Source organism: Haplochromis burtoni, unplaced genomic scaffold (genome assembly GCF_018398535.1).
Source record: "Haplochromis burtoni strain Fernald_Lab_line unplaced genomic scaffold, NCSU_Asbu1 Contig_66, whole genome shotgun sequence".
In the NCBI taxonomy this organism is placed as follows: Eukaryota; Metazoa; Chordata; class Actinopteri; order Cichliformes; family Cichlidae; genus Haplochromis; species Haplochromis burtoni.
Window position 1 is genome coordinate 2418049 of NW_024582427.1, and position 16838 is coordinate 2434886.

The 16838-nt window shown below is 39.8% G+C and overlaps 2 protein-coding genes across 2 annotated transcripts; both read right to left on the bottom strand.

The window, feature by feature from the left end:
• Positions 1 to 141: 141 nt before the first annotated feature.
• On the bottom strand, positions 142 to 6952 carry LOC102313433 (G protein-activated inward rectifier potassium channel 3). Its single transcript, XM_005923173.3, has 3 exons — positions 6024 to 6952; positions 2597 to 3747; positions 142 to 2120 (listed from the first exon to the last, which is right to left on the bottom strand). The coding sequence occupies exons 2-3, from the start codon at positions 3720 to 3722 to the stop codon at positions 1924 to 1926; spliced, it is 1323 nt and encodes a 440-aa protein (XP_005923235.1). The 5' UTR covers positions 3723 to 3747; positions 6024 to 6952; the 3' UTR covers positions 142 to 1923.
• A 162-nt stretch (positions 6953 to 7114) lies between these two features.
• On the bottom strand, positions 7115 to 16376 carry zw10 (zw10 kinetochore protein). Its single transcript, XM_005923174.3, has 16 exons — positions 16162 to 16376; positions 15138 to 15272; positions 14918 to 15016; positions 14072 to 14149; positions 12758 to 12917; positions 12381 to 12533; positions 11905 to 12102; positions 11593 to 11729; positions 11317 to 11499; positions 10781 to 11004; positions 10459 to 10530; positions 10194 to 10363; positions 9806 to 9936; positions 8940 to 9071; positions 8560 to 8762; positions 7115 to 7246 (listed from the first exon to the last, which is right to left on the bottom strand). The coding sequence occupies exons 1-16, from the start codon at positions 16264 to 16266 to the stop codon at positions 7126 to 7128; spliced, it is 2301 nt and encodes a 766-aa protein (XP_005923236.1). The 5' UTR covers positions 16267 to 16376; the 3' UTR covers positions 7115 to 7125.
• Positions 16377 to 16838: the final 462 nt, after the last annotated feature.

Consider the following 16838-nt stretch of genomic DNA (forward strand, 5'->3'; position numbering starts at 1 on the left):
AGATCATCAATTCAATTTTAATATTAATTTAATTTATTTAGGACAGTGCATGTTAATGAACATAAATGTAAAAAAATTACATGAATGTAAACATACCAGATTATAGCCAAGGGCTAATTTCCATCTGTTGTCCATAAAACATAAAGACAAAGTTAACTGGAGTAAACATAGCATGCAGTTTGTGAAGGGATCCTGATAATAGTTTGGGAATGGTCAGAGAGGAGTCTTTCCAGGGTCTGACGTGGAATGTCAGTGCCACAGGTCTGTAATCCCGGGGGCCACTGTGACGTCTTCCACTCTGCGGGCTCAGATTCACCATGAACAGTTAATGAAAGACTCCTCAAAGCTGGGGGCACAGGCCTTGAGGACAAGGGGACTCACCCTGTCTGGTCGAGCAGACTTGCCTGAGTGGAGTCTTCTCTGTTCTCTTTGAACCTGGTCACGATTGAAAACGATAGGTGTGGGAGGGGTGTCAGGATTTTCTCAAGATTTTATGGTGCAATGTGTAGAGAGAAAGAGAGTGAGTGGCTTGGCAGTGGATTGCAGGCTAACTACAGGTAGGTCAGTGGGGGGGGCAATTACTACAGTGTCAGATCGGTTGAAAACAAATCCAACTCATGGGATCTGCCCTCACTCAGGTGCTGAGTCTGTAACTGGGCTATGACAGAGTGCTAATGTCAAATGCAGCAGTGGGGTTAGCAGAGGGAGGAACATAAACAGCCACCAAGATTACATGGGTAAAATCCCTGGGCAAATAATCCGGCCTGAGTCCAACAGCGCACAGTTCAAAAATCACCAAACAACGGTGGACCTTTAAATTTAGATTTGCCATGCTACTCTTCTATTCACCTAGACAAGACCACAGACAAGTGACAGTGAGAGCAGGACATATGAAGCAATGTTGGTGAATCATTAGTTATGAGGAACTGAGGGCAGCTATGAATAGGATGAAAGTGGAAAGCCGGATGGTCCAGATGACAACCTGTAGAGGTATGGAGATGTCTAGTAGAGCGAGCAATGGACTTTTTGACCAGACTGTTTAACAGAGAATGCCTGGATGAGGTCAGGTACCCGGGGTCAGCCATCCAAACCAATGGAGAGGGGACAAGAAAGGTGAAAAAAAGAGTGCATGCAAGATAGAATAGGTGGAGGCCGGTGTTAGGGGTGATTTGTGACAGAAGGATAGCAGCAGGAGTAAAGGGTAAGATTTACAAGATGGTAGTGAGACCTGCTATGATATATGGCTTGGAGCTGGTGTCACTGAGAAAAAGATAGGAGGCTGAACTGGAAGTGAGACAGCTGAAGATGTTAAACATTTTCATTGGGAGTGAGCAGAATGACAGGATTAGAAATGAGAATATCAGGGGGGCTGAGCAGTTTGGAGACAAAGTTAGAGGCAAGTCTGAGATGGTTTGGACAAATGCAGAAGAAGGGACAGTGGATATATTGGACAAAGGATGCTGAAAATGAGGAAGCGCACAGAAAAAATGCATGCATAGGGATTGGTGTGACAGAAAAGGATGCTATGGATAGGGTGAGATGGAGGATCCACTATGGTACCCCCTAAAAGGAACAACTAAAAGATGAAGAACAAAAAAGAGGATAAATTTTATTTTACTTGATTTGAAATAAATCAGACACCATGTTATGTCAAAACATACCACAAGGAAAACAACAGAAATTATGGCCTCCCTGAGATTTATATTCATCAATATGATTGTCATTACTTCAGAGAATGTCACAGCTGGTGTACAAAAAGAGGTATGAAAGCCATGTTTGTCTTTAAAATTTAATAGATCATTGAAAATTACTCGGTTCACCTACTTACATAGCAAAATAATTAACTTTCCACATCAAGAAAGTAGATAAAATTACTACAACTGCAGATTCTTAGTTTCCACAAATAAGACCTGTTTTCAGTTTCTAAAATATAGATTCCTCATCCTTTGCATGGCTTCTGTTTCTTGCACTGAGTGGAGACATTTCGACTTCAAAGGTTTTGTCAAACGCACTGCAGTCCACGAGGAATGCTCCTTTTTCCAGGGAAATGCACGAAGCAAATCGGTGACCCCACAGAATCTCATCCTGTGTGTAGGATGTCCTTGCCTGGCATGTCATACCTGCAGAAAAGCATCAGCGGGTTAGGAACCGGTCACTTTATTGGAAAAAGATCCAACAGATTTTATCAGGACATAACTTTATTGTGTGCAAGTTTACATGAAAGCACATCTTTTTCTCTGCATTTATGCACTTTAGCCAGCACTGAGCCATAAGAATAAAGTTTTTTTTATAAACACAAATTTATTAATATTTTAGATGGTGAACAGTAACAGTAACCTTTTTCTTAATTGGTTTCAGTTCGCCAACCACTCAAACAATGGCAAAAAAACTACCACAAAGCAGCTTTATGAAGATCTATGCTACTGTACGTGTTACTGTAACATCACAAAACAACCAGTAAACATCACAACAAGCAATAAAATCCCAGTTTAATAATAACACACATACTTAGCTCTTTTCAAAAATGACAAACAAGCAAAGTTGTAAACGTAGCTGTATCCAGATTAAACAGCACAAGCACCACATTTCTACAAACCTGATGCCTCCACAATGCCTTCCAGGATAACGATAATCTCCAGTGTCTCCCTCTTCAAGCGCTTGGCCCCCACCTCCCAGAAGGGACTACTATCATTGATGATATGGGCAATGGTTTGGGGCTCTACCAGGAGAAGCCTGTCTCCTCCAGTGTCATAGCCCAGATTGATCTCTGTCTGCTCCAGTGGGATGAACTCTCCCTCCTTGGTCTGCCTGGATTTGATCAGCTTGGCTCGGATCTTGGCGTCCACCATGTGGCTCTCTCGAAGGTCACCTATGCGGAAGAGCAAGCAAAGCTTCTCGTCACGCTCGCAGATGACGCAGTGTTTGCTGAAGATCAGTGTCTGGGCCCTCTGCTGTGGTCGGGAGATTTTAACGAACATACAGCCCACCATCACGGCATCGATAATGGAGCCGGTGATGGACTGGACCATCAGGAGCACCACACCCTCAGGACAATTAGCTGTTACCCTCCTGGTGCCGTACCCAATAGTCCTCTGGGTCTCCAGAGATAGCAGCAGGGCTGCGAGGTAGCTGTCCACATTTTCAAAGCATGCCTGCCACTGGGAGTCGTGGGCGTGTGCAATGTCGTCACGTAGCCAAGCATCTAAGAAGTAGATTGCACCAAAGGACATCCATGTGAGGATGTAACAGGCAGTGAAGACGAGAAGGAACCAGAGATATTTAAGATCTACTAATGTGGTGAAAATATCTGAAATGAAGCGACTCTTGTCTTTAATGTGTCCCAGATTAACCCTGCACTTGCCGTCCTTGGTGACGTAACGCTGGCGCTGATTGTTGGTAGTGACACATAGAGGCTGCTCGTCTCCCAGCAGCTTGCAGCGCCTCCTGAAGCTCTTTGCACTGTGCCGCTTCTCTGTTGGAGAGAGAGCAATGTTGCCCCTGAAGGTTGATTGCCATTGAGAGCTCAAACGTTTAAAGTGTTTGTTACGATGCATGTGCAGAGATTTCAAGGTGTCTTCTACTGATTCTAGAGGAGTTTCTTGGATGACGTCCTGTTGATGAACCTCATGCTCAGCTGGAGCGAACACCTGAGAGGAACTCTCAGGTGGACACTGAGGCCCCTCTTGGGATGGTGGGGGTGACGAGCAGTTAGTGATCATCATGGATCAAAGTGAATTTATCTGCAACCTGAAATTGCAGAAAATATTACATAATATTCACAATATTCCAAAAATATTGCAGAAAAATGTGGATATGGATGATGTGATGTGGCCAACAATGATTCAACATTGCACACAGTTCATGCTTTATTGTCGGGGAGAGTTAGTGTACACAGAACAGAGTGGTTGAGTAAACCAATGGCTCTAGTCGTGTAGACGTTCAGAAACCAAACCAAGCATCATAGTGAAAAAGAAAGGTAATATGTGTGACTTCAGACATGACATGGTTGTTGGCTGAAACCAAACTTCCATTCTAAAGTAATTTAAATTAATTTAAAACAACAATCAAAATAATAAATCTGTTCTTGTCATCTTTTACTGAATAGAGAGAACACGACTCTTAGTCAAACTATTTATAATTATTTTATTTAATCATCTTCCGGAAGAGAGAGACATGCACAGCCCAAAGCCATTTTGCAGATCTCTAGCGTTAGAAACCAAAAATGGTTTGTGTTATTTTGGTCCTTTACACGTCACACATAGTTTCGATAAAAACAACTCCTTCTGTGTTACTTAGTTCCTACTTAGTTCTGTCTGGTTTCCTGTATATGCCTCTGCAGCTCTGCACTAAACTTCCTGTTTTTCAGTCTGGCTGAGCACTTGGTTTATGAGTCAAAGCTGGCCTTGCTTTACAGGCCTTTATTATTAAAATACATAAAACAATATAATCTAAAAAAAAAAGGACTAAGAACATATATTTATTCTTTAACTATGTATTTACTTATTCATGCTGCCAGGTCATCCTCTATTTATATTCAGGTGATTCACGAGGTGACCTCAGATTCAGATCAGCATAACAGCAGGTTTCATCTGTCTGAAGTGGGCTGATCAGTCATCGCTGCAACTTGTTGCACATGCAGGGATTGTCCTAATCCTTAAAATTAATCTGAACTACACCAAAGAATACAAAGGATTTGAAAAGATTACCAACTGTATTTGCCTGAAGGCTTAAATCTAGAAAGTAGTGTCCAGATGTGGCCAAAATTCATCTTGACTACATGTGTGCCCATCTGTGTAATACATTTACAGCTATCAAGCAACATGAGTCAGGGAGACAGGATTTTACTACAAGGAAACATTCCAAAACAAATGACAACTTACAATCTTAAATCTTTTTAGCCCATTTATGCTTTAGAGTTGCTTAAGGATTTTGAGCAACTAGTAGCTGTTTGTAGATGAGGGTGTCGCATATGTTGTATTGATAATATAAACACACTTAGCAAGATTTTTGTTTTTAAAATAAGCATCAGCCATATGTGATAATTGTCAAATAAGATGTAGTCTATAAATAAAAAGTAAACTATTATAAAATATAGTAGTTTATATAGTTTAACAATGATAAAAAAAAATACTGTGTTACAATAGCCAGTTACAATCAATATAATTTAATATGAAGCTTAATTATGAACTCAGTCCAGACATTTTGTAAGGTGCAAGAGTATAAACAAATATGGTGGTAATACAGATTGATATTCAACTAGTATTATCTTCTACAACTTTGTAACTTTAGAGGTTTTATATAAACAATAGTCATTTCCATACATGTTGAACTGCTGTGGATGGGTTTTAGTCTTTTTTTTTCTTCCTTTTTTGTTTCATTTTCAATGTAACCAGTCCTTGTGATGTTTTTTGTAACTATATTTACAATAAGTTAATACTCGGTCAAAAAATATTTTGAGTAAAAAAAATTACATTGCCAAATATTCCATGTTATGCTAAGCTGACCTGATTGGGGCACTCAGACTGACTGCTACTCCAGGCAACGAAAACCTGAAGTAAGTCGACAAGTACAGTATGCATGTATTTTTTAATTTTTAATGAGTTATTTCCAGGATATTCATTGGAAAGTAGAATATGTAGCGCAGTTTAATCAATAAGGGTACTGGCAGAAAATAATTCACCCACATTAGACTGTTTTTTTGTTGTTGGTTTTGACAGGTAATCTTTGATGTTTCCCTCAATTTTCACTTTTTTTTTTTTTTACATTTTCCATATCCAATCAATCAGTTAACCAAATTAATCCAAATGTATCATTATGAATAAAAATTAATTTAATTTAGATTTCTGTGAAAACAAGCATTACATAAATACCACACAACAGTGTATCTGTGTTTTCTATTGCTTAAAATACAGGACAAGTAACTGAGTAAGTTTAGATAAAGAAAGCAAAGACAGTATTAATGTCTTATAGACTGAGTTCACATATTCAGATTTATTTACTGAAAACGTGAAAACCCCACATACCTCTGCAAAGCATGTCTTAAGATGAACGCTGCTGCTGGTATAATGTAACTTCCTTCAGCTCATCGGGGTAATCAAATGGAGGAGGAGAGAGTTTAGAGTGAAGAGCTGCTGCTGTGGAGCTATGCAGCTGTTTGTCTCCTCCCCCTCAATCGTTCAGAGCACAAACACTGACAATGTTTTTTCATTCTTACAGTCTGCTTTCACAAACCTAATATGATTCACGGTGCATTCAAAAGCCTGCAACAGTTTTTGGAACATTTCAGCCCAGATACTCTCACCCTAGTCAGATAATTTAATCAGCCTTGAATATAATAAAACCTGGGTGTATACAGTTTTCTTTAACTTTTGTAAAGCGATTTGTTGAAATGATGCTGGAAAAAGTTCCACAAAAGCATGGACACTTAAGGCTGTTTTATAGGTCATCTATCAGTGGTGGCAGCTGTAAATGAAACACAGACCCGACCGAATACAATACAGGGATCAAATTAACGAATGGAACTTACAAAAAATAAGCTGCTACTATATTCTCTGCATACTGAGCATTGTGAAGTTGTATGATGGCAAGACCCATCACCAAGAACACTCATCATTTCTATTCATCAAGAACAGCCTGGACAAGGTCTCGAAAAAAATTGAGTGTTTTGGTTTATTTGGATAAGTTATATCAGAACACACAGACACACATGGAAAAATTCAGTTTCACTGCTCGAACAAGATAATTTGTCATACTAAGTCCAAGGTCCAGAGCAGGTCTTTCACAAAATAATGGTCTTTTAGAGGCGCTTAGGTTCAAACAAATAAACTCCTGAAATCACATCAGTAAGTTTGATTAATGAAGTGCAGCAAAGTTACCCTGAATACGGCATCATGTGTCAATGGAGGGCAAGGTTCTGGTTACACCTCAGGGGGCTGGGGAGTAATAAATCCCCAGTGACAACACCTCAACCATTTCTGTGATGAGCTGTTCAGCCTGTATACATGTAAATGTTTATATTTTATGCAAATAACAGAAAATAGAAATGAATAAAGGCAAAGAGTCCTTATTTTCCACAGTGGAAAAGTGCTGTAGTATCTTGTTGGGATTTTTTTTCTTTCCAAGAATCTATTTGATTTTGGCCAAAGCTGCAGCTCTCCTCTCCGTATTCTGAAACAAAGCTCGGACCAGATTCTTCACCTCCGAACTCGAGAACTCCAAAGCCAGTGGACCTTTACTGTCAGCCCACCTATGGAGACAAATCAGAGACAAGTCAGACAGCCACACAAAAGAAAAGAGATATAGTAAGATACTTAGATCTTCCAGTCAAAGACTATTAATGGTCCCACAAAGTCATTTTAAGACCAGGGGGGATAAAACCTTTAGAACTGTGGCCCCCTCCAGCTTTAAGAAGCAGCTGAAGACTCATTTATTCAGACTGGTTTAACTAGTTTTAGGCAGTATGATGTTTCATGTGTGCTGTTATACATATTATGGCTATGTTCACACTGCAGGCGAAAGCGCATCAAATCCGATTTTTTTGACCCTATGTGACCCATATCCGATCATGGTATGACAGTGTGAGCGGCACAAATCCGATATTTTCAAATCTGATCTGGGTCACTTTCGTATGTGGTACTGAATCCGATACATATCCGATGTTTCAGAAAGCGACTGCTGTGTGAATGATCAAGTCGCATTAAATCCGTCTTTTACGTCACTGACACAAGACAGACGCCAATTATCAGCGCCGGAGAAGCGCCCGATAAGACATCGCGAACGCTTCCTGGCCATCCGGTGAAACTGCTGGGAAGACAACGTTGGAGAAACGTGACCATTTTATTTGTACTGCATAATCTGCAGATTCTGACAAAAATCTGCAGCTATCCTTTGAAGCACCGCTCCTCTAAAACAGCAATAACGATAATTATTAGGTTATCTACATTATTATGTAAATAACAAAATAGCTTAAAGCAAAAAACTGGGAAACGTAAAGTCTTTATATTAAGGGCCATCAGTCAAACAATACTGTTTGCTCTGGGTCTAAACAGAGCGCGTTGTGTGTGACATCTTCTTTTGCGCATGCGGGCCACTTTGAGCGTTCACACTAGAGCGCGTTTGCTGTCGCATTTTATTTGTAGTGTGAACGAGCAGACAAAAAAAATTGGATTTGATCAAAAAATCGGAATTGAGCATTAAAACCTGCAGTGTGAACGTAGCCTATGTTTTTATCTTCTGTGCTTTTTTTTTTTTAATGCCAGTTTTTAATGTAAAGCACTCTGTGGATTATTTTCCTCCCCCCATGACAGGTACTGGATAAATAAATACATAAATAAATAAATATGCATGCATGTAAAAGCAGACTTATAAAAATTTATCAATGGAGAAATATCACTGTAAATTCCTACATACTAACTTCTCTTTTATAGCTATAAAAATATGACACCGTCACACTTACAAACAAGCCATTAATTTAAAGGCTGAATGGATTAAAAGTAATGACAAGCCACTGTTACACCACACCTTTATGTTATTTTCTGTGTTGTGAAGTTTCTTTCTTACCTGTCAACAATCTCCTGCAGATTGGCCTGCAGCACGATGACGAGCTCCTTGAAGGTGCCCCACTTCTTCACATAGAGGGGCACTTCCTCCTGATATTTCTTATTCTTCTTTTCCTCGGCCAGAGGGATAAAGACCAGCGGGCCTTCATCAATTATAGTTTGGCACAAAGTCTGGAGATGGTTCCCATCCTCAGAGGAAATGTCCTATAGTGACAAATACAATCCTTATTAAAGATTAAATATGTCAACTCCGAGCATGTAACACAGCATCCTAGTATTAGAACCTGAATTTCATATTTCATCAACCAAAGACAGCATCTTATTAGGGCTTTATTATGACAAATGTTTATTTGCTTTAACTTTAATTTCAGTAACGCAAACCTCTAGCATCATGACTTTGGCAGTAACTTCTGTGATGGCTGTGTTGAGGAGGTTGCCCATGGCTTTACAATAGATGCTGACCGGAAGGACATCCTGCCAGACTGTACCCAACTGCTTCAACTGATGAATAACCTGCAATCAAACAAACAGATGAGTGGAGCATGAGTAAAAAGCACTGCACAGCCTAAAGGGTGAAAATGGACTAACATGTATGTAGTGCTTTCCTAGTCTTACTGACCACTCAAAAGACTTTGAATGGATATTTACATTATACTCATTAACTATTTAATAAGGATATCAATTAAGAAAGCATTTCAGCTGCCCCTCGTGTGGCTCTGATGGAATTGATCCCCCCATTTAGACACCCCCATTTACCACAGTCTTTGAAAAGCCTTATTGGAAGGTGTAACTTAACCTCATACGCCTCTTTTCCACTAGCACCTATCTGGCTCAACTCGACTCTTAGTGTTTTCTATCAGTTGGTACTACCTGGCACCGGGTACTTTTTAGTACCACTCGGCCAGGGTTCCAAGCACCCAAGAGTCGAGCCGAATGGCTCTCTTTTTCCTTAAGCCAAAGACCCAGCAGCAGACATTCCTCAGTGTCCTCCATTGTTGCGTTGCATTTGTGTCACATACAAATAATGTCACGGGCCTCCTTGCTCTAATGACTCCAGCTACACTGAGGTTATACTCAATTATAGTTCTTAAACTACAAAACCGAGTTTAGTCGAGTAAGAACAAGTGGAAAAGAGGCCTGATCATGATATACTTCTATTCAAACCTTCTTCTAACAACAGTGCTAACCACCACATCAGCTTGGTGCCCAAACTCTTTTTCCTATAATGAGCATTTCTCCCCACTCACCTGCCGTACTGCTTTGCTAGCTGCAGTGTAGTTATCTTCATCATCCAGGTTGCAGAAATTGTGAGCAGTGGAAAGTCGCTCCAGCAGTTCAGCTCTCTGAACATTCAGCTGGGCTAAGAAGCATTGGGCACCTGCAAGAAAAAGAACAAAAACGGATAAATGTTTTTGGAGAGATAAGTGTGCTCATATTTCAAAGCAAACTGTAGATTGAATGTTGGTCCTTGGTAGGAAACTTTTGCCCCGATTTTGCCATAAAACCCCTTTCTCTCTTTGGTCCAGCGTGACAGAAACTTGAAATCAAATCTTGAGTATCTGAATCATTAATAATTTGCATCTGGCAACAACAGAGGGCAGTTCATAGTACGACAATTCATGACAGAATGCTTACCCAGTTTCCTGAATCCTGGCACCATGTCAACAAAAGTTGCGACGCCCTCGCTGAGAGGCTGCGGCAGGTGGTTTCTGAAATGGTGACCCAGGGTGAGTAGATGATGGGCCAGGTACATGCAGTTGTTGTGCTGGATGGCAGCTAGGTGAGGAAATTTGAGCAGGTTTTCCCTGAGTAACAGAGAAACAACAGTTACTCATTTACATTTTCGCAATACATGTACTGCTTTTGTCCGTCACATGTTATGTGATGGAAACAGCCTTACTTGTGGTACGTTGGCACAACATCGTAGAACAGCTGGAAAATGTTTCTCACAGTGAAGAAGAGCTGCAAAGCACTGCAAAGAAGAACAGAACAGTTTTCAAATTGAGTGCGTAAAGAATCAACCTTCCCCGTGCAGTGTAAAGTCTATATATAAATAAAAGGATATTTTGACCTATTTTGGACAGAGGTATTGAGATCACTTTGAAATTGCAACAGCTAAGGGACAGTCTTAGATTTCTCATTGTAGAAAAGCACAGAAGGATTATTATCAGGACTCAAGCATACATCAACACAAAACACAGTGAGCTCTCTCAGAACTGTACCTTTGTGTTGAGCTCCCAACAGCTTCACACAGAGTGTCGAGTGCCAGCTCCATCAGCTGCTGCACTGACTCACTGATGCGACAGGCTGGCAGCCTCATACTCCACGCAGACAGCTGCTTTGAGTTCTCCATTGTCACCTCCTCCTTTAAGCTCTCTGGCTTGACCTTGCCCTCTGAACTTGGAGCTGGCAGCTTGGGGAGGCGAAGTTTTGAGTCTGGTGTGATCTATTACATAAAGTTTGCAAGAAGGAAATAATTTGCAGCAGGGGTAATTACAAGCGTAATCACACATGCATGTAATTTTGTACAACTCCAGTGGAATAGTTATTTAAATACATCTTCACACAACAGTTTTTGTAGCATATTTAGGAGGTGGCCTGATGAAAACCATTTAATGATTTTTACACAAAGATCTTAAAAAGATAAGAAAAACTTCACAATATTAGCTAAAAATACAACACAATTCCTTTTTTGACATTCTGTGAAATGTTTTTCACATTATGATAAGAGAACACTCAGACACTCAGCCTCACATACTTTGACTGTGTTATGCATCTTTGAGGTCATGAGTTTACGGGCTGCTACAATGACGTCCTTGCACTTCTTGCTGGCAAAATGACAGTTAACATCTCTGGCATATTTGAGCAGGTCTGTGGAATCACCCTGCAGATACTCCATCTCCTTTAGAGACTTCTCGAACTCCTCTGTTTCCTTTATCACCTTCAACACAAAAAGAGAACAAATACATAGTAAAAATGTAGTTGCGTGTATTATAATATTATTATACTAGACAAAGAGCTGTTAGGTCCATACAGTGTTGTATTTCTCCAGCTGGCTGCTGTTGGTGGGGATGGAGTGCACCAAACACTCATGTATGATGGTGTGGGACATTTCCTCCCAAATCAGCTCCCCCAAGATAGCAGACAACTTTTTATCACCAATCGACACGTCTGGAAAATAATAAACAAGTAACTTGCCTCTTCAACAAGACTCAGATGCAATATTTCAGCTTAGCATGGATAATTTCTCCTCATATTCAGTCTGTCATTGCTTTCTATGTAACGACCCCAAAAGATGTAAAACCCAGTATGTATTTTACAACCAGTACGTGCAGACATACTGTACCTAGGAGGTGTGAATGAAGCGTCTTGAGCACCAGCAGCAGCTTGTTGTAGACCTTTGAAGGTGCGCATCGCTCCTCGTCGCTCTCCTCCAAACACTGCAGGGCCAGCGTGGTTCCCTCACCCTGCTGCTCAGTCACTCTCACAGACAGAGACGCGTACATCACCAACGGCTTCAACATGTTCTTCAAAAGCACCTGACCTGAATATCAACAGAAAGCATAAGTGAGCGGGGTTCTGACCTCAGGTACATTGTGCTTCAGAGCTAAATAGATTAACCTGGCTGACTCACTTGAGAAACATCTTTAACAAGGAAAATTATGTTATAAAAATTGCAGCGCTGTACCACAAATATGGTATAGAACAGTCACACATTTATCATAAATATTTTAAATGAAATAAAGTACATACAAGGTATTATACACATTTTAAAAGGACACAAAAGCACTGCTGCTTTATGGCGGTGCTGCTTCTTCTTACTGAAGAGTTTGATCTTGTGCTGAAGGTCTCCCTGGATGGCCAGAGCTTGCAGGACAGAGCTCAGTAGTGTAGGTGGTTTCAGTTCGCCATCCTTACTGCAAGCACTGCTCAGTTTCAGCTCCACCTTCAAGAAAGACATCTCCCCTGCAGGCTCTGGGAACACACACCCAAAAGTTACAGCTCAAGTATACTTTAAGATTATCTTATAAAATCTAACTAATGTGTTCAAGCCTGTTGGGCACAATCGTGGATAACTTTCTCACCTGGAAAAAGGTGAGAGCTAGTTAGCAATAGAGCTTGGCTTATTTATTTAGCACATGAAATGTGGAAAAGAGCTCACACAAAGAGTGGTACCCTGTTCTTTCAGGATGTCTTACCCTTTGTGGATGGCAACTTCCAGATGACGAGGCGCTTCCATTCATCTCCCAGGTGGTAAATGAGGTTCTCTCTCTGCACTGTCAACTCAGAGCTGAGAGCACTGAGGAGCGGCAGCTCAGAAGTCTTCCAGCGCTTCAGTGACCCCACACTTTTCCTTGCCTTCAATAAAAATATGACCCATGAATTAGTCTGTTTATGTCCACTCAGCTACTGAGAGAAAGCATCTTACACAGGCAACAGCACAACAACTGTGGAACAGTAACCAGGTCACTTTAGGGCAACAGTTCCCCTCTTCTTCATTTAAAAGAGTCACATGTACGCAGGAGGCATTCCAGCCATCTTTTTCAGTCTATTTAACACAGTTGTCTGGGGTTCTCTTTTTGTATAACTGAACAGCATTGTTGGTGCAGCGTATCCGGTCACAGTAACTGACACACACAGACCCCAAAGGAACTAAAAAAATATTTTAACAATGCCTCATCTTTACTGACACAGTCATGCCTTTTGTTTTTCAGCTGTACTTCACTTAGCTTAAAGCCACTGTATAGGCTCACTGGGGTGAATTGCACATTGGATTAGTTATGTCACAAAAATGCCATTGAGTGAAAAGGCCAAACATAGCTACCTCTGTTTTAATTAACTACAAACAGCATACAACACTGACTGGCAGTGCTTTGTTCTTTTTTGGAACAGCTTTTATTATAATCACATTTATTTCAGATATATTGTAAGTGAACTTTCTGTGGAAGCAGGTAAATATGATTAAGTCATTACACCAGTTTTCAGTCACCCTCTGCTTTTTTCACCTCCACATTTTGTATCACTAAATATTTTAACTTGTTTTTGAAACATTTTTTGAAACAAAACAAATTTCTGTTTATCAAAATGAAAGGAAATGAAAGAACTTGTAAAGTAAGGTAACACAGACTTATTACCTTAACAGTAAGTAGAATAAATTAAATAGTACTGGACTGATGGTTAATGATTGCCTTTCTAGTAAGTTGAGCACTCAAAAAGTCTCAGAAGCTCACATTTATCTATGCCTAAGCACTTTCTAACATTCACACGCACATTCAAACTCCAGTGGATGCTATTCACAACTCAAGGTTTGGGATCTTGCTCAAGGACACTTTGGCATGCGAACTGGAGGAGTCCGCGACTGAACCTCTAACCTGCTTTACCACCTAACCTGGGGCTCATGTGTGCAGTCACCTTAAAAAGACAAATTTCTGAGGCAGATAAATGCTGGTTTAGCGCTGAGTATTGTTTAAAGTAACCTAAGGCTGTGTGGACATGAATGAAGCAGCTCTTACTCTTTCCAGCCGGTTGGCAGCATCCACATACTTCTTCTCCAGTAAAGCCTTGTTGAATTCTTCCATTGCACTGTGAAACTGAGTCACACGGCAGATACGTCAGTCACAGAAACATCTATACCGCCTTAAAAACAAACAAACAAACAAACAAACAAACAAACAAACAAAAACCACACACACGCACACAAAAAAACAGGATCTTTGCTAATAAAACATTTTGTCAAGTGACAGAAAAGCTGGCCAGTTCACCCTATTTTTCAGGATAATTTACAATCATAACTCATTGTTATTATTTTTATCATTATTGTTGTTGTTGTTGTTATATGAAAATACATTAAAAACAAAAACACTACATAGAAAAACAGAACACACAAATTCTCAAAAAATATAAACACAAAACATACAAGAGAATTAAAAACGAACATACATGCAATTAAAAACCGATAAGAGATGATTAAAGGATCACGAAAAGAACACAAACGAGAGAAGAAGAGACGCTATCACATCAAAGCAAATAATTAAAAATGTGTTTTCTGAAGTTTCATGAGGAAAAATTGATTTTGCAAGTCTCAGCTCGTCATGCAGGATTGTTCCATGCCAAGGGGTCCTATCACATTTAAGTGATGCTAAAACTAGTAAGAATATGAACTTCTGCATTTTGAAACAGTTGGTGTGCTTTTCCCTTTATATTTAAAAAAAAACAAAAAAACAAAACAAAACAAGAACAGTAGTAAAGTATCCTAGAGCAATAGAGACCTTTATTATGGGAGCTGTTTGGAGAAAGGACTGGTTGGAAGCATCCATGCAATTATTTGACTTTAATATAAAAACTCAAGAATAGTGTACCTCTTTTAGGTGTCCAAGCATTGTTATGATGACGGTATTTTTCTCCAGCTGTTGCTTCAGCTTTGTATATTCAGCCACGGCTACATGGACGTTCTGCACCTACGTCCACATCAACAAATACTTTAAAAGCATGCTACTAAGTTATACCACAAGAAAAACCTACTTCATGAAACAGAATGAGACCTGGTTCAACTTTCACTTTAAACAATTTCATACATACTTCATTCTCAATGCAGTTTTTTAGAGTGTCCATTTCTTTGGAGACTGCATCAACCTGTAACATCAGCTCCTCTGATGACTGGAGACTGGGCAGGAAATCGTTGTATCGCTTATTTATCATGTCGCACACCTCTTCCTGGAGAAAACACAAAGACAACCAAGTCATTTATTTCATAATAATAATTATGAGACAACCATTTAACTTTTACTCATCTATAACCTGCTGAATAAGCTCAGATAGCACATTTTTGAAGTTTCTTAACGATTACAATTATTTGTGTGTTGTTGAAAATAAGCCTAAGGCTTAGTGTGTAGTGTAACTCCTAATAAACTATCAAAACACACAACAGTTGATATAAATACACTATGGTGGAAATCATGCAAAACCCAAATAAGAGCAGTTAAATTAATTTAATGCGGCAGACAAACGTGGAAGAAGGCTGTCAGAGCTGGCTAAAACTTTAACAGGTGTCCTGAAATCCTGTTAACTACAGCCTATTTATTACTATAAGTAAAGATATTAGACCAAAAAAAAAAAAAAGATCAGCTGGCGATAACTAGTCACCTGGTGTTTGTATCACCTACGATGCCCAGCCAGAAACATTAAGCCTGTTTAACCACGGCACGGCAACTCACATCATTCATTATAAGATCTGCATCAGACCAAAAGTCGTCTCTAAATCTAGAGAAAGCATAACTTATTTCTTAAGCTTACACACCTCCTCCCGTTGTACAGTAATATTTACAAGCCACGTAACCTAGGTGTCAGTACTGAGTCTGTACCACAGATAGCTTAGTCCAAATCTTGCTAAACAAACGAAGTTAACTCGCTTTGAGCTTTACTGACAGTCTGCATGTATTATCAGATTTTCTGATTAATTTCTACATGCAGCTGAGTGTAACTTCAGGCAGTAAAGTTAAAGCAATGACGGGGACCTAACAGTAAACCCGCTAACAGCTAAGAGTTGGTTCAAACTTTGCGTAGCGCGACGTTAGCTGATGCTATGACGCTAGTCGGTGGTTACCTTTGTGTCCTCCACTTTTCGCGACATCTTGCTTATTTTGCCAGACAGATCCTCCTTCTCCAGTTTGCCAGAGCTGGCTAGAACTTCAGTCACAAACGACGCCATGCTTTTTAGTAACGTTATATTGTCCTAGCAAAACTGTGACAGGTCAGCACAACAGCAGCAGCTCAGGACCCGCCGACCGCTCTGATTGGTCCTCACTGTCGTCTTTGATTACGCCTGCAAACTGCTGTGAGATCAAACCACTACCGCCCCCAGGTGTTCCCGCGGGGTAGATGTAAATATTTTGGGAAAAAAAGAAGCTGACGCAAAAAGACAGTCATAAAAAAATCTTGTTAGTCTTTCATCATTTTTAAATTAATCTTTTCTCGTTTTAATTTTATTAAACTTTTTAAACGGTTTTAAACAATTTTAATTGTTTAAAACATAAATAAAATACACACAAAAATACTGTCTGAAGCTCAAATTGTCTGGTTTATATGTGGAAATTTTGACTCGATTTTAACTTTATTTTATCCATGTCTTGTTTTCTTTTTCATTTACCTTTGGTCAATGAGCTGGTTTCAGTTTTTGTGCAAATGTACTGTTTATAAAGTTGGGGGATCCTGCAGTCAGGTGAGACTGAAAAAGTCACTTGGATGAGTGACGAAACGTTTCTCCTATTGTAAACGCTACGT